The 18,453-nt window shown below is 38.8% G+C and overlaps 1 protein-coding gene across 3 annotated transcripts; it reads right to left on the bottom strand.

Moving 5' to 3' along the window:
• Positions 1–407: 407 nt before the first annotated feature.
• Positions 408–17,344, bottom strand: LOC121980411 (probable protein phosphatase 2C 39). Of its 3 annotated transcripts, XM_042532435.1 has the most exons (7): positions 17,185–17,344; positions 16,905–17,012; positions 16,676–16,771; positions 1,653–2,521; positions 1,303–1,550; positions 955–1,219; positions 408–669 (listed from the first exon to the last, which is right to left on the bottom strand). In XM_042532435.1, exons 4-7 carry the CDS (start codon positions 2,467–2,469, stop codon positions 542–544), a joined length of 1,458 nt encoding a protein of 485 aa, XP_042388369.1. In that variant the 5' UTR covers positions 2,470–2,521; positions 16,676–16,771; positions 16,905–17,012; positions 17,185–17,344; the 3' UTR covers positions 408–541. The 3 variants fall into 3 exon arrangements, with proteins under 3 accessions (XP_042388369.1, XP_042388368.1, XP_042388366.1); XM_042532434.1 differs by having other exon boundaries at positions 1,303–2,521; positions 17,182–17,342; XM_042532432.1 differs by having other exon boundaries at positions 1,303–2,521; positions 17,185–17,342.
• Between the last annotated feature and the right edge of the window lie 1,109 nt (positions 17,345–18,453).

Here is an 18,453-nt window from a genome sequence, read left to right as displayed (position 1 = left end):
TCTCAAATAAGGATCACAATAAGCAATTTATTAATGATAAACACAAGCAAGCTTCAACATCCGAGATACAAGAAAATATTGATGACCTTACTTCTAATGTTCAGAACACTCTTTTAAAATAGATACAACTTAAATAAGTACAAGTTATTTTTTTTATATTTTTATATAAATTTATAATTTTTTAAATTAATAATAATATTGAACCATGACAAATCGTAAATTGACAATTCCAAATCATAAACCATAACTGTGTTGGAAGATTAAGGTTAAGCGTTGACTTATCAAAACCTGTTGAATCAATAGTTAAGAAGAACAGTCGAACTAACAGTTCTTAACCGTAGAACCATCAGTTCCGAATCGGAGTCGGATCTAATCTAATGTATACTCACTGTCCTTGAACCCAATCAAAAGAGAACATTCTCGATACTTTGCCATAACAAAACACCAATGCATAAGCATTTACACCAAGACATATAGCACTGTTTCATTGCCATACAAAATGCCACAACATTATTCTCAAACCATAACAAACACAACTATTCTACAACGATGTCGATGCGGTTGAGGTTCGCTGCTTGTTCCCAAGGATGATCACAATGACAGTCACATCGTCGTGGTACTTTCTTCTCCTTCCCACAGGAATGTTCATCAGTTCCTCAACAGAAAAACCTGAATCACATATGAATAGTTTTAGAAGCTAAAGATAAAAACCTTACAAGAATCATTAAAATTCTTGGCTTTCCTAGAATGGACAGAGATCTCAGATTTTATGCATACTTAAAAAGCCTACTAGGTTCAAACTATGTTCAGACATACAATCAATCAGTTTAAGTCGAACTAGAAATCGAAACAAAAAAATTAAATAGGAAAAAGTTGGTGCATATCTGCACAATACTTTGTTTGAATCAAATGTTTGCATCGCGGATAAACCATATTATAGTACATTTGTTATACCAGAATTTTGTGCAGCTCGTAGCACAAGCTGCTCGATCAAGTGTTTTGCTGGGTCATCGAATGGATTGTCCTGCATATACTGGTGAACTAGCTGCACAACTTCATCATTTGTGAAGAAGTCGAACAATCCATCACTGCCCAAAACAACAAACAGGTCATTCTCTGAGACTTTATGACTCATAGTGAACGGATGATTATGAACATATGGTGGACTACGCAGGTCACGAACACGAAGAATTCCCATTAGAGCTTCATTCAAATGTTTCTGCAAAATATATTTAACAAAAAAATCACTGATACATAAACGGTCAAGGTTTTGTCTTTTAATTAAAAATCTAAAACAGGTACCTTCTTCAAGTAACCAACACCAAATGCTCGTGTAAGTTTTAATTTTCCTTTCACTCTCCCACCCACAATTGGTGAAGGATCATCAGGATGATCAGATAAAATTCTCTTATATTCTGCCTCATTCTCAAGTGAGTGGTTCTCTGTTAGCTGTATAGCTTGAGGTGCTTCATTCTTTGCGTAAATTGTAGCAAGCACAGCTCTACTGTCCCCTAGATTCATAACATATAAGTCCATGCCACGGAGAAGCACTGTTAAGACACAAGAACCGACTGAAACTAAGTCAGGTCTATCTTCCATTTCTTGCTCTACCCTGTACATAAAATCATTCTCGGCTTGGAGCAAGGAATTACCAAGGCAATTCAGCACACCTAGCTGGAAAGAATCTGATGAGAACTCTTCCTCCAAAGAGTACAGTGACTCCAATCTGTTCCCACTCTCAATAGTAAAGGACAGCTCACTCTTACTGCCAATATTTTTCACTGCATTTTTTTGAGTAATACTGCACTCCAACAAGAACAAGTTGCAGCCTATGTTTTCATAAAGGGTTACAGCTAAATAATCAGCCGCATCTCGCCCATTGAACCCATCATATACTCCACAGAAGAGCCATCCATTCTCTTCAGAGCACACTGCCTGAACACGATCTTCACCAGCTGCTCCACCAGCCATTTGCACATCCATGGCACTTAGAAAACTTGAGGACTGAACCCTTGTGGGAGCACTGAGGATACCGTTTTCAGATGGTGAAGGTGATGAATGCAAGTCCAGTCTTGAGAGAGATGCAGAAGATGACACCCTTTTGAAAGACTGTGGTGAGTCTAGTTCTGGTAAAATCTCTTCTCCAATGAGACCATTGCATATGTTGGTGTTTGCCAAGGTAGCATTTGCGCTGAGTGCGGCACCAGACAAACAGGAGAAAGAACTGGTTCTTATCTTCATGTTGGATTCTTGGATATGTAAACTAGGAGAGGATTCCATCTCAGAACTTGCTTCAGATGAGCTAATCTGAAAGGTACTGCACTGGTACCCAAAACTAACACTGAGATCACTTGCAGTTTTGGTATTTTTTACAAATTCTTCCATTTTCTCAGAAATAAAAAATGGGAAGTTTTTTGCGCACAATTGGTTGTTTCTAGCACTTTCTTCAATAGAAATCTTTGTTCCCATTTCACTTGAAATGACAGAACTTTCTACTTTTATACTCAAGAATATGCATAACCTGCAAATTTGTAAAGTGCGAATTGTTCAAATAATGTTCAGTTCATAAGGAACAAGAATAACCTCAAGGATATAGAAGTACTAAATAGTTCCCAAAAGAAAACTACCTCAATTGAGTCCCATAATATTGGTTTCATAGAGAGGCATTGTAGTCAATAAATGATTTACAAAAAAATGTATCACAGAAAAGTTTTATCTCCACTTCTTCAAAACACAGTGTAAACAGTGGTAGGTTCTAATACAATCAATATTCATTCATAAACATCCTTGAATATTTTGGTTGAGTCAGTGCACAGCCTTGAACAATATACTGACTACATGTATACATTAGTTAATGATTAGTAATGGATATCTTGATGACTTAACTAATGAAGGAAGTTGATGTACTAACCACTGGTGGGGATGTCCACTACATATATCAAGATCCCCCAACTTGGTCATGTAGGACTGAAGCAGCTGCTCATCCTACAATTACACTAGCCCTATACCTCACTCAAGGAATCTGAGTATCCTTGCCTCACTTGGTACCTAGACTAGGGTAGCTAGGTAGCATGGGTCATGTACCTTGCTCAACGAATCAAACCAACAATGTAGACCCTCATTACGCTAGATCTACATCCTTCTCCCTGTCCCAAACCAAAGATGACTAATTGAACTGGGATAAACCATAGCGCATTAGGAACCCAACACCCATGAACCAATAGGTTGGCTTTGAAACTGTATGTAGGAGTGGAAATCACTACCCAAAATGGCTAGCCACCTGGATGGCAATGTCCACTACATGTAAGCCTATTAAGGTACCCCAACTTGATCATGTAGGATTGAAGGTGTTGACCCCTCTCCATCACTAGCTAGGCTTCTACTTCGCTTGGAAAAAATTTACTGTATCATACCTAAGTCTTATGAGAAGAAATAAATTTAAAAGTCAATTAAAGAGGTCCCATCTTATTGCTCTATTTCATGTACTATTAATACAAAATCCTCTACTTTATATTTCCTTCTCTCATGAGATCACAAACCAAGGCACCAGACCCTGTAAAGTTGTCAATTAAATTCACAGATCTATCTTGTGTTGGATCAAAGTGCAATAGAACTAATTTTACGAGATACTATAGCCACAGAACCAACAGTAATTCGAGACCGCTGAGTTAACAGCTATATGAGTAATAGGATATATGGGTTCAGTCCCATGTGGAATGTTTATTCAGTGCTATGTAAGATTCTAATATACAGGTGTAACTGTCCTCTTTTGATAAGAACTATAAAATTTTGTTCCTATCAACTTGTCTACAGAGGAATTAGAATTTTATATTTGTCAATCTCAACAGGAGATCATGGATTTTATGTAATGACATCTTTCTATCTTATGTACAAGTCAATCTACCTCATCTCCTATGACGTATCTGAAGCCTCAACTACCCAAACTCCATCTCCATTGCTGTTAGGAAGAACATCAGACCAATATTTGCCTCAAACAAAACCCTTCATCGTATTAGCCTTCTGTAGCACAAGTATCCACTCATTTGCACTTTCTCAGTTTGCCTCTCCTTTTCCAATGCCAACCACATCATCCTCCAATCCTCAATCTCTCAATGACTTCCACACCTTGTCCTCTCCAAATCAAGAGGTGGTGGAAATGGCCAAGTATGAGGAACTAATGGGCATTTTTCTGTCCCTTCTACAACAAGAAGTTTCTTAAATATCAAGTCCTCATCCACAACCGGAGCACGGCATATTTAGAGCTAATGGCTATAGAGAACTCTCAGAAGATGGTGACTACCTATGAGAGGCTGGAGGGGTAGCGATTCGTGACAGGTTCATCTTCTTTGTCTCCCTTGTGCAATATTTCTGCATCAACCTCAATATTGTCCAGGCATGAGGAAGACTACAATAAGATCAGGCATAGAGAAGTGGATAGACAAAAAAAAGTGCCTCTTATTAAAAGTAGGGGTGACTTTTTAACAACAAAATTAAAAGAACAAAAGGAGCAAGCAGGGAAAAAAAAGGATCAGGCAGTAGTCAAAAGCTAAAATTTAAAAGCATTTTCACCATTTTTTTAGTCATCTCTCGTCCTATTTGCCTCTGCCCTTGATCATATGGTTCATTATCAATTTTCATTTTTATTCATCTTTTTATCTATTTTTTATTTCATTATTTAAGATAAAATTAGTTTTTGTTTGTATCTGCCAAAATGTCCTCTCGGAATCGTTGGCTTACTTTTACATTTTCTTCTAGAAGGAAACAAATAGAAATTCAACTTCCTTCTTTTGAGATAGATGGCGAAACCCTGACCTCATTTTATTTTCAACACTTACTGATCTCTTTATAGGGTGCAACTTCTTCATAGATAGATCAGCCATTTTCTCTCCCAATTCATATTTCTCCTCTCTTTGACTATATGTTAAAACTTTTAAAAGTTCGTCTTTACATCTTCTCATCTATTAGAATAATATTAACCTTTACACACTCCTAGGCTTTTTCTTGGCTCATTCACGTCACAAGGCACAATACTTTAATCCTAACAGGTTTCTTTTTCTTTGAAACCTTTCATAATTTTCACTTCATCTTTTGATTTATTTTTTATTTCATTATTTAACATAAAATTAATTTTGTTTGTCTCTGTCAAAATCTCCTCTCATAATCATTGGCTTATTTTTACATTTTTCTTCTAGAAGGAAACAAATACAAATTCAACTCTTCTGACATTCCTCCTTTTAAGATAGATGCTGAAATTATAATTTCATTATTTATTTTCTACACTTACAATCTCTTTGTAGGGTGCAACTTCTTCATAGATAGATTAGCCATTTTCTCTTCCAATTCATGTTTCTCCTCTCTTGACGATATGCCAAACTTTTAAAAGTTCCTCTTTACATCTTCTCATCTATCAGAATAATATCAATCTTTACATACTCCCTCTAGAGGCTTTTTTGGCTCATTTATGCTCCCGGGGTATGGTTGAGTTGGTTAGTGCAAGGCAAAGTTGGAGTTGCTACCAGAGGGCAAGGATTCGAATCTCGGCAAAGTCGAGAAAAAAAACTCTCCCTACAGTGGCCAACTTCAACTTCCCAATTTACCTCCTCACAGATAGTTGTGGGGCGACCATGTGGGACCGCTGGGGTGGCGAATTCCACCTTTTGCTACCATTTTTTGACCCATTTATGTCACAAGGCACAATAATACTATAACCCTAACATGTTTCTTTGTCCTTGAAACTCTTTATAATTTTCACTTCATCTTCATGAACTCCAGTATCTTATAATATTTTTAGTTTAAGGATATAAGGATTATATTCAAGAACATTTTACTAGCATAGTAATTATTCTAGTTAAGATCACTACATCATTGAAGACTCTTAATTATTATACATGTGTTATGTTAGCCATATATGCTATCATATATGTGGTAATTGTTATCTTTTGGTTAAAATAATACAGACTAGTCCCACTAACTCTAGATACATCGGATGGTCATAATTGTGACAAAGAAATAAACGAGAATTTCTTAAAATATTTTTCTGTCTCGTTTCAGTAAGAGGATTACAATATAAACATCAAAAATTATCAAATCCCTTAATCCTAAGGTCTAATATAGGAAGAAATACCCCTAGGGCATATAGTCGAGTTGGTCACCATATGATATATTTGTAGAAATGGGCAAGGGTCGATTCCCGACGAAGCTGACGGAAATACCGTCTCATGTGGTGGCTTGCTCGGTTTCCTAATTTACCTCTCTATAGATGGCTATAGGGCCGGCCGTGTGGGGCGCCCAAGGTTAGTGTATGACCTTTTGCAAAAATATATAAAGAGATACAGTCATAATTGGCGCGCTGGGACATTTCCAACCCAACCCATTCTAAGGCGGGTTGCGGGTTTGGCGGGCCAACCCGCGGGCCCATCAAAATTTTTTTTAAAAATTAAAAAATATTTCATATCTTCAACATTTTACTTCGAAAAAGTTTTCTACAATTAAATATATACATAAACATGTATTTTAAATATAAATAAACACAAACGTGTACTTATGTTGGATGAAAAGTACTATTTTTATTTTAAAATTATAACAAAGAAAGATAATAAATTGGCCTAAAACTTAGCTTACATGTGTTTTTCAACCCGCGGGCCAACCCAAGCCCGAGCGGGCCAACCCGCGCGGGTCGCGGGCCTAGGCGGGTCGGCCCACGGCGGACTTGGGTTGATAAAGTTCTAACCCAACCCGCTTAAATTGTTTGGCGGGGCGGGCCAACCCGACGGGCCCAACCCAAATTGACGGCTCTAATCCTAGGGTCTAATGTAGGAAGAAAACAACAATATTTACAAGGGATATATACAATAATAATGGAAATCTTAGAGAGATAATCAAGGGATATACTACTATAACAAAAGGAAAGAAGAATATATTGACAAATTGAAGTGTATTTTTATGTACCCAATATATATATATAATCAAATAAAGATAAGCTAAATATTGAAGCACATTAAATTATAATTTTAAACCATTTTAATACTACTGTTTGTTGGTGTCACCATCGAACTTGACTAGATCAACCATAATAATTAAAGAATAACAATGTGGATTGGAGTCATGACCTACGAGTCTAGTTTCACATCAAGAATTAACTAATTAAGTTTATAAGCTTAAAGAAGTCCAAGTAACATTTTCAATCAGTGGTTGGGTCTAACAAAGTTAATCAATTCTCATATCATCTTGGAAATTTGTCACAATTGGTATTAGGGTAGCCATAATTTAAAACATAGTGAATATAGATTAACTCTCTCATCATCATGGCACTTTGTTACAATTCGAATTAGAGTAGCCATAATTCAAAACGGTGTGAATTTTTGGAAAGCATCGCTTGCCAATTTAATAGCAAAAACTCCAAACCTTAGATGTTGTCACTTAGGTATGATTTTATACTATGAGTTGAATGTTAGATCTTGAAGGGGAGCCTTGGTGCAACGGTAAAGTTGTTGCTTTATGACCACAAGGTCACGGGTTCGAATCCTAGAAACAACCTCTTGCAAAAAGTAGGGTAAAGCTGTGTACAATGGATCTTTCCCCGGGACCCTACATGGTGGGAGCTTTGTGCACCGAGCTGTCTTTTAGTTGAATGTTAAGTCTTAAGCCTCAAGTGGGAGATAATATTGGTAGGACTTATAGGTTATGTTGTTGAATGGCCAGAGAGGGATGAATAATGACATGCATATACAAATGTGTACTTGTTGTAGCAAGGTTCAACACAATGGAAATAATAAGCAAGTCAATGCTAACAAAATCAATGTAACGTGGTTTGGAAATATCGTTTCTACTTCACGGTCTATGACTCTTCACGAGTATTCCTGATCCTACTATCCTTTCTCATTTTCGGATACCTCTCAGAGGTGAAAAAGAACTATGATATGAAACCTCTTACAAAAAGTACAAGACAAGTATGAAAAAAACTATGCTACGAATACAACAAGGAAGCTCAAGAAATACATAAATATTTGCTCAAAATTCACCAACCCTCAAGAACTTTCCTTGGTTCTCCTTATATATCTTTCAAGTTGTCTTTAAGTCGATTGCCTACCATTCCATTTGAGTTGATTCGGCTCTGAACAAACACATTTTGTTGGCAAGCCATCAAGTTTGAGTTGACTCTACTCATCAATCACTCAGAAATCCCTCCAATCCTCCACTATGTTATGCTAATGATCGAGTTTTCGTCAACTCAAGTGCTACCCTAAACATGAAGTACAGATCGCACGACTCTCACAACTCACCTAAGGATTTACCTTAAGGCACTTGACTTTACCCATAAGGACATCTCTCATCAAGTCTAAAGTCCTTAGAATGCACTAAGCCCACGACTCGCTCCATGTGTCATCATTCACTCCTTACCTACATAGTTTGCCATCTCCAACTATCATCAACACTATACCTTGATGCTCCTTATCCTACGATACATTGGATGTCTCACTCTATCTTTCTCTGAACTCCATCGGACCTCAAGCCACTAAGTTAACTAACTTGGTTGCACAAGTCATGCTCCCGAGCTTCTCTAAAATCACTCAATATTTCACGTCCTGCAATCCTTGAGATCCTTCATGCCATCCTTCTCCAAATGCCACAGAACCTCCAAGCCACCGAGCATGTCTGCATTAAGGCACCAAGTCATCATCCACACTTGACCCCATCGAGTCACAAACCGCAAGCTTTATGTGGGTCTTGTCAAGTCCTTGCATAACCTAGCACAAATATCCAATACACAAGTAAAACCTAACTTAAACCCTTTGTTCAAGGATCAAAACTCTTAGCCAAACTTGACCACTTAGAGCACGGTTGCACCAACAAATATGACCCCTTAGTTTAGTTTAACATGAAAGGTTGTGGACTAAACAAAGGAGATATGTAGGTATATATGGTAAACTACTACTAACTCTAGTGTATAAAATTTTGGGTTGGTGTTTAGGACTAAAAAGATAAATGAGTCAACTAGATTATTGTCACAAGGATTATGCAACACAGCGGATTCTTGCAGATTTTCTCATCCTTGTGCGGGTAGACTCGCACACCAAGCCTATCACCCTTTCACGTTTTGATGTCTTGTGCTTGATTATGTTTTCAAGGAATACAACTCGCAAGAACCAAGCATGCATAGGCAGAAACGAAAGAAACACACGATTTATGAGCTACACTGCCCAACCTTGCACTAACACAATAGCTGACAATACAAGGAAAAATCTGCCAATGGCTTACACACAAGAAGGCTCATCACTTCTGAATGTCCATGCCTTATGCAACTCATGGCCCATATAAACGAAATGCATTACAACAACGGCTACAGAATTTGAGTAACCACAATGCATAACTGCCTTGACTGAATGCTGACAGGTGTCACCGTCATATGTATGCAGGATGTCTAAATGCCACTTGTCTTGGAAGGCTGCCAAGTGTCCTCAACTGCCTTGTAACTGCCCCAAGCTTTCAAAATTGGCCCCACAGGTGTCCCCAATCAGCCTAATTCGAATTTGGACTTGTTAACTCAAGCAAGTCCAATACCGCAAACACTTTGCTACCATAAATCAGGGTTTGAAATGTCGTTCTGTGCCGCTCGGCACGGACAATTTTTACCGTTCCCCTGAGCGGCCAAAATTGGCACGGGAGGCGTCCTCGTCTCGGCGGCGCTGGAGGAGACGCGGGACGCCTCCGTCGGCGCTGGAGGAGACGCGAGACGCCTCCGGCGGCGTCCCGCGATGCCTTCGACACCAAAGGCGTCGTGCGCGACGCATTCTACGGCACCGAAAGCATCCGGAGGGTCGCCAGACACTTCCGGCGACGCCGGAGGCGTCCAGCCAGCACCGTCGAACGCCCCCCGCGGGATCGCCCGCGATGATCGTAGGCAATCTCGCGTACACAGGTACGTGATTTTTTCCTTTTTTTAATAATTATTTATTTTATTTAATTAATTTAAATAATTCCTAAGGAGGATATGTGATATTTCGAAGAAGCTTTTATAAACCCTAATTAAATTATCCTAATAAAATATATAAAAAATATATTTAAAATTAAAATAAATTAAATAAATTTTATTAATTAATATTCTGAAAAAATAATGTTTTAAATTCATTTAAAAATTTTAAAAAATATATAATAATTCTTATTTATATTCCAATATATTTTTTATTATTTTAAATTTCATTTAATTTTTTTAAAAAAATTCTAAAAAATTATATTTATATTCTGATTTTTTTGTATTTTTTTTTAATTTTTTTACTTGATATTTTTTACTATTTAAAATATATATTATTTAATTAATAATTAATTAAATGAATAAATAGTTAATTTATAATATTATTATTAATATAAAGTAATATTATCAATTCTATTTAAATAAAACTATTTTTAATTATTTTTTCTAACAATATTAAATTATTCAATAATTGAGAATTTATAATAAATCAATATACAACTTATTTTTATATACACAATAAACATATTTATCTTATAATTACTATAGATAAATAAAAAATATCGAAGCTGTATCGGCACGGCACGATACGATACCGAAACCGTATCGTTCGGGTCTGAGACCGAAACCTTGGCACGGGTCGAAATTTTAAACCTTGCCTTAAACACCTCCTCCCAATGTGCCAACCCGTGTATATGTTTAGCCAACTCAAAATTGTGCCAATGTCGCATGCACTCAGCCCTGTGTATGGCACTCACACGTCTCGATGCTCCACATTCACATCGAGACTAAGTGACATCAAAAGGCATTGATGTGACAAACCTCCCCCACCTGAAGAACTCGACATCCTCATTGGAGTTGTACTCGCATCTCTCAACTCCAAGTACTTTGCAATGGCATCCTCAAACTGCCACAAATTCACTCTTTTCCCAAGTAGCATCTTCCTCTGCTTCACCTTCCCATTGAACCAAGTAATATGTTCTTCAATTCTTCTTACTTTGGCCCAAAGTTCAAAGATCTAAAATTTTGGCTAACTTTCGGTTCGTCTCAAATCTGATCATCGGAGGAACTCGTTTCTCTCCCCAACCTGAAACTCGACATCGCGCCTTCCTTTGTCAACATACTTCTTCATTCGCCTTTGTGCCTTAGCCAAACTGTCCTTCGCTTCATCATACAACTCTGGCTTTGTCCTAGCAAATCTGTGTGCTGCTGTTCAAGCACCACCACTTCGTTGCAAAGCAATCTCGTGAGGAGTAGTAGGCTGAAACTCATACACTAACTCAAAAGGACTCATTCCTATCAAAGAAGCTTTGCGCAAGTTATAGGAAAATTGAGCGACATCAAGAAAACTTAACCAATTTTTCTGACTTGCTGTGACAAAGTGTCTCAAGTATTCCTCGAGCAATTGATTGATCCTTTCCATCTACCCATCAATTTGAGGATGATTGGCAGTGGAAAACTTCAGCTTGGACCCCATCATATTGAACAATGTTGTCCAAAACCTCCCAATAAACCGATTATCTCGATCACTCACAAATGTCTTGAGGCACCTCAAAATACTTGATAACATTCTTAAAGAACAAGTCTACAGTATACTCAATCGTACACACTTTCGGAGCAACAATGAAGATAGCATATTTTGAAAACATGTCCACCACCACAAGTATCGACACTATCCCATTCACTTTCGGAAATCCAAGGATGAAATCCATTGAGACAGATTGCCATGGTCTCTCCGGAATAGGCAGGGGCGGTAACAAACCCGCCTCCTTGGTCCGCTCTATTGACACACTAGACAAGTCTTCACATATTTCTCAACATCATTTTCCATCTTCGGCCAATAGTAATGCCTAGTCAATAAAGCCATCCACACTCGGATGACCCGCCCATTGAAAATCATGAGTCTCCCTCAACAGTTCATTTCGAAGAGAACCATTTGGAATAAAAGCCCTACTTCCTTTTGCATACAGAATCCCATCCTCAATCCAATACTTGCAAAGTTCACCAGCCTTCACTTGATCGAGTAGTTTCTGATATGCCAAGTCTTTCCCAATCACCTCTTGTACACGTCATAGAAATCAAATTCCAACAAAGTCAAAGCAGCAACATAGTCATGCACCTCTTTCCTACTCAAAGCATCATCAACTTCATTATGTTTACTTGGCTTATGCACCCACTCAAAATCGAATTCACTTAAGAATTCCTACGATCGAGCCTGTTTTGGAGACAACTTCTTTTGGGTTTTGAAGTAATTGTTGGCCACATTGTCAGTAACCACCACAAACTTAGTGCCCAACAAGTAGTGTTGCCAAGCTTCTGAACAGTTCACCACAGCAGTCATCTCCTTCTCATGGATAGAATATCTCAACTCTGCCTCTTTAAACCTTCTTCTTTCGAAGGCGATAGGATGTTTTTCTTGCATAAGAACTCCTCCAAATACACAATCAGATGCATTAGTGTATACCTTAAATAACTTATCAAATTCGGGAAGTTTCAGCACCGACTCTAAGGCTACTACCACTTTTAACTTATCGAAGGCATCACCACATTGCTCCGACCATACATACTTCCCATCCTTCTTCAACAGATCCGTCAAAGGCGCAACGATTCGAGAGTACTCTTTGATGAAACATCGATAATAATTAGCCAACCTCGAGGAAGATCTTAATTCTGTCACCTTCGTTGGGCAGACCAATCTCAGATTGCCCTCACTTTGTAACCATCCATCCGAATTCTTCCTTGGCTTACAATGTGACAAAGGAATGCAATCTCATCACAACAAAACTTGCACTTCTCTTTTTTCACATACAGTTGGTATTCTCTAAGACGCAAGAATACCGCCCTCAAGTGCTTCAAGTGATCATCCAACGAATCACTATACACTACAATGTCATCCAAATATACCACAACAAATTGATCCAAGAACTCCAGCAACACATCATTCATCAAGTTATAGAAATGTGGCAGACGCATTTCTCAAACCAAATGGCCTAACAAGGAATTCATAAGACCCATACCTTGTTACACAAATAGATCATTTGGTACATTATTCAAAGCCCAATAATCTACACACATCCGCAGCGATCCATCTTGCTTCTTTTGGAAAAAGACGGGCGATCCAAAAGGAGCTTTAGATGGTTGAACCAACCCTACATTCAACAATTCTCCCAACTGTTTCCTTAATTCTGCCAACTCCATAGGACACATACGATAAGGGGCTTTCGCAGGTACAATGGCACCCAGCTCTAGTTCGATCTTGTGATCCACAACCCTTCTAGGAGGTAACACTTTGGGTAAATCGGGTGGCATCACATCACCAAACTCATCAAGCACATCTGCCACAGCATCCGACACATCTTGGAACACATCAAGCTTAGTTTCAACAAGTGCAACAAGATACGTGCACTCACCATGCTTCAATCCCCGCTCAACCTGCATAGCCGAAAGCAACCCAGACTTCTTATTCTTCGGCTTACCCACATCATAGACGCCTTGCACGAATGAGGGGCAATTTTCATCGGCAATCAACAAGCCGCCTAGATGGGGCATGACAGCCACATGCGCCGTAACCAAAAACTCATTTCCAAGGATAATGTCGAAATCATCAAGGGGAACCACCATCAACCCACACGCATTGGTCACTCCCTTAATTGGTTTTGCTTTTGAATTCACGGCTTTGATGTGACTTGCCTGTGGAGACAAAGTCTAAGCCCAACCTTTGGACTTCCCGATCAGCCACAAAGTTATGAGTGGCACCAGTATCAACCATTGCCATCACATTCTGCCCATTGATAAGGACACTCACATACATCAAGCCCTTATGATTATTGGACTTTTCTGCATGCAATGCCCTAACAATTGCAAAGGATTGACCCGTGAAGGTCCCTCCTCGTTCGCTTCATGATCCTGTTCCGCCACCAACTCCATCAACTTTCCTCTCTTTGGACAATCTCACATTTTGTGATCTCCATTACAAATGAAGCATCCCCTTTTGAATCAGTCTATCACAGACGTTTCTTTTGTTTCTTTGGCAAAAGTTTCACCATCTTTTCGATTCAACACCTTCTTCTTGAACTTCTCAGATTTCACAAACTTTGTCTTCTCCTTGTCCTTGCCCATGTGCTTCTTTGTTTCGGAACTCGGCACACTGATTGATTTAAAGTCAACCAATCAATGGCAACAACAATGGTGGGAGGCAAATCCTTGACCCCTTGGCGTCTCAATTCTGCTTGGGCCCAAGGTTGCATTCCAACCAAGAAATTGAACAGTTTGTCCTCCTCTAACATGTCACAAACATCTAACATTAAGGAATTGAATTCCTTCACATACTCTCTCGTGGATCCAATATGTTTCAACTTTCGAAGGGCATCCCTTGCAAGCCACAAAGTATTGCAAGGAAGGAATTGATCCTTCAATTCCATTTTTAGTGCATCTCAAGTGCTTATCTTCTCTCTGTTGGCACTAGCATCATCTGATAGGCGAACCAACCACCATAGTTTGGCATCACCACACAGATACATTCTCATGATGGACACCTTTTCTACATTAGACTTTGGCTGCATTGAAATAAGTCTCCATAACCCACGAGAAATTTTCGAGTTCCTTGGCACTACGGAGTTCTTGAGAATGCCATTGGTTCAAGGACTTTGAATTTTGATGAAGAAGAAGAGACATTCACCCAGCCCCAACCGCCTTCTTCAATAAATTCATCTCAAGCTCGAATCCTCCCACCTTGGATTTGAGATCTTCGCCCAAAGAAGTTGTCCGCCTTTCCACGAATTTTGTTAGTTCTGCAATAGAACCAACATGGCTTTCAACAGAACACAACAAGCCCTCAACTTGTTGCCACATCGATTCTAGTGGGCACCCCAAGGGAGCACCGAGTAATCCTTCCACATGTCGCAATCTCATTTCAAGTTCCAAAATGCGATCACGCACCGCATTGTTACTTGAAGACGAATTGCTAGAATCTTCTGCAATATCAACGATAGCAACCACAATAATTTGGCTTTGATACCAATTGTCACAGGATTATGAAACGCAACAGATTATTGCAGATATTCTCACCCTTGTGCGGGTAGACTCGCACACCAAGCCTATCACCCTTTCACATTTTGATGTCTTGTGCTTGATTATGTTTTCAAGGAATACAACTCGCAAGAACCAAGCATGCATAGGCAGAAGCGAAAGCAATACATGATTTACAGACTACACTGCCCAACCTTGCACTAACACGATAGTTCACAATACGAGGAAAAATCTACCAATGGCTTACACACAAGAAGGCTCATCACTTCTGAATGTCCATACCTTGTGCAATTCATGGCCCATATAAATGAAATACATTACAACAACGGTTGCAGAATTCGAGTAACCGTCATGCATAACTGCCTTCACTAAATGCTGACGGGTGTCACCGCCACATAAATGCTGACGGGTGTCACCGCCACATGCATGCAGGATGTCTGAATGTCACTTGTCTTGGAAGGCTGCCAAGTGTCCCCAACTTCCTTGTAACCGCCCCAAGCTTTTAGAATTTGCCCCACAGGTGTCCCCAATCAACCTAATTCGAGCCTCATTCGAATTTGGACTTGTTAACTCAAGCAAGTCCAATGCCACAAACACTTTGCTGCCTCAAACACATCCTCCCAATGTGCCAACCCATTTATATGCTTAGCTAACTCAATATTATGCCAATGTCGATGCTTCACATTCACATCGAGACTAAGCGACATCGAAAATCATTGATGTAGCAATTATCCAATTGGATTATAACAAGACTAGCTTGGGCTTGGACAATTTGGATGGAATGAAATAATTGCATCTACAAAGGGAATTTAAGGAATCTAAAAGAGATATTCTTGTCTCTTAAAGATGTCAAAGCCTTGGAGAGATTATGGTACATATTGCAACTAATTTTGTAGCCTCCTTCATGGAAGCACCTTGAACATTCTTGTATCCAGTATACCACATGTGCATATCTTTACCTTTATATATCAGGATAGGCAAATCTCCATTCCTCCCTTCAAAAGGACTTCCTGTTTACTTAAAACTTGTGAGAATGCATCCGCATGTCAGTTCCTTTATGTACTAAACTTCAGCTATCCAAAAACAAGATTGCTGTTTTACCAAATTAACTAGAAATTTTACATTGAGTTATCAATCATATAATGTATCTCAAAACTCTATTAGCCTCATGCAACAGAGCTACATGGCACCATGTACTACAAATCTGGATGCAGATTGAATATGGACTCAATACCTTGCTCTTCCTTTTTACACTGTTCATCTCATAATTTGACCAAAACAATGTCAGTATTTACTTTCCTTATTCTCCATAGCATACAGATGTCTATTTTCACTACAATAAACGAAGCTGTGTAATTCATATATCCTTAAGCTAACAATTGATAATTTTCAATCCAGAGTACAAGAGAAACAAAAGACTCTTACATATTTGATTAATAAACCGATTTCTATCAACACGTGGCAAGGGTGGCTCTAGCTTCAACCAAAAGCAAGTAAATGACATCAACTTGACATCAGAGGGTGAATCAAAATCCCGTATAAGAATTGTGCCGTGCCAAAATTTGATATTGATGATATCAAAATGTGTAATATATATTTTTTCTAAGGTGAGAGCAAGAGAGAGGCCTGCAACTGCAATGGAAGCGAGATCAAGAGAAACAAGAAGCAACTATTTACCTGCCAACCAAAAGGAGGTCTTCTACTCAATGAAAGAACCCACGAGTAAGGTCGAGGTAAAACACCCCCAGTACTCAATCTGTTCTTTGCACACACCTTCCGCAATAATAAAAAAAAAAATGAGAGTCAAAAGGTACGAAGAAAAAAAGGGGAAAAGCCGAAAAAGGGAAACGAACAAGAACAGATTCCAAAACCGGAACAGAAAACCGACCAAGATCAAGATCCATACCGCTGTTTCCATCAACTCAAATCCCACACATCATCAGACGACGGCGACGCCCCCCTCAATCCATCCTTCGATCGATCTCCCGATGGATAAATATGGCAAATCCGAGAACTGCAAAACCAGAAACCCGATCAAATCTTATCCGATTAGCCGTGTCAGACCCCCGAATCGGATTCCACTGTCTCGACATGACGACGATAAATCCAGGCATCAATAAATCAACAACTAATGCCGCAACATTTAATTTAAAAAAAAAAAAAAAACCCAACGAGGATCTCACCACCTGAAGACGGAAAGCGTGAAGCTGAGATGGCGCGCAATCGGAGCAGCGACTCCGAATTTTCTCTCAAGGTTCGTGGAAACGAATCTGGGGGGACAGAGAGGCAGAGAGGGCGATTGACCAGGTTAAAATAGTGACTCGGATGCGTGTTGGATTCTGATGCATATTTTTAAACAACAAATTGGCAACTTGGGATCGCTAGATTACATCACCGGATCTGTGCCTGTGATCGTGATTGCGAGAATGGCGAGCGTCACATATCGCTGTTCGCCATCTTCTTGCTTCCGCCACAGAAAAGGCACGGCCGGGGGGAGGGCTCACGGAACCGCTGATGGACCAGACCTGGTCCAGATCGCGAATCATTTGTTTGATTCAATTTGATTTGACCAGGAATTAACGTGGACGATCATGAGGTTAAAATATAATTTTTTATTTTTCTCTTTCATCTACTTACAATAATTCTATTTTCTCTTCTTTAATTGTATATAAGGTAGCATTGATTTTTTATAAATTAGTACTAAAATGGTATTAACTTTTAGAAATCAACACCAATATGACATTGGTATTAAATCAGCACCATCCACCTTGACATTGATTTGTAAAAATGAATCACGTTGTAGTAGTTACGAGTCTGTATTTAATACAACGTTAAATTTATATTGTAACAACTATAGAACTATACCTGCTACAATAGTTGTAATTTGTTCAATTAGTAGCTACGAGTTCGTAGTTATTACAATATTAAGTCTATGTTGTAGCAGCTACAAACTCATAACTGCTATAACGTAATTAAACAAATTACAATCATGTTATAGTAGCTACGGTTCTATATCTACTACAACATAGATTTCACATCTGTCACTGCTACAGTAAATTTTCCTTTTGAAAAAAAATATGCTACAATGAAAATTATGCATAGTCGCACAGCAGGAGTCCTACAGCATATATATGTAATGATATGATGCTCACCTCTCATGTTCTATTGAGATGGCCAACCTACATAGGGTGTCCAAAAGTGATCTAAGCACCCGGAAATGCTAAGAGTTGTGCATGAATCATGCACAAGGAGGTGAGCATCATATCAAATCCCTATATATAAAAAATGTTAGTGCAGCTGAAGCCGACAAGAGGGGGGTGAATTACCTGAGAAAATAAAAGTATACCCTCTTCGTCTTTCAACTCAAACAGATAGCAACAATAATAATAAAAATAAAAAAGCAGAAATAGAAGAGAGACAGAATTTTAACTTGGTTACAATCCAGGGGGTTGTTA

This window comes from Zingiber officinale, chromosome 5A (genome assembly GCF_018446385.1).
Source record: "Zingiber officinale cultivar Zhangliang chromosome 5A, Zo_v1.1, whole genome shotgun sequence".
NCBI classification, from domain to species: Eukaryota; Viridiplantae; Streptophyta; class Magnoliopsida; order Zingiberales; family Zingiberaceae; genus Zingiber; species Zingiber officinale.
This window is presented reverse-complemented; position numbering and strand designations above follow the sequence as displayed.

Excerpts from the sequence above, each read along its gene's own strand:
- LOC121980411 (XM_042532434.1), bottom strand. The coding sequence starts at position 2,469 with ATGGGAACAAAGATTTCTATTGAAGAAAGTGCTAGAAACAACCAATTG. Across the intron at positions 1,220-1,302 it reads GTGTTGGTTACTTGAAGAAG|AAACATTTGAATGAAGCTCT; the intron begins GTACCTGTTTTA and ends TATATTTTGCAG. Across the intron at positions 670-954 it reads ACGAGCTGCACAAAATTCTG|GTTTTTCTGTTGAGGAACTG; the intron begins GTATAACAAATG and ends TATGTGATTCAG.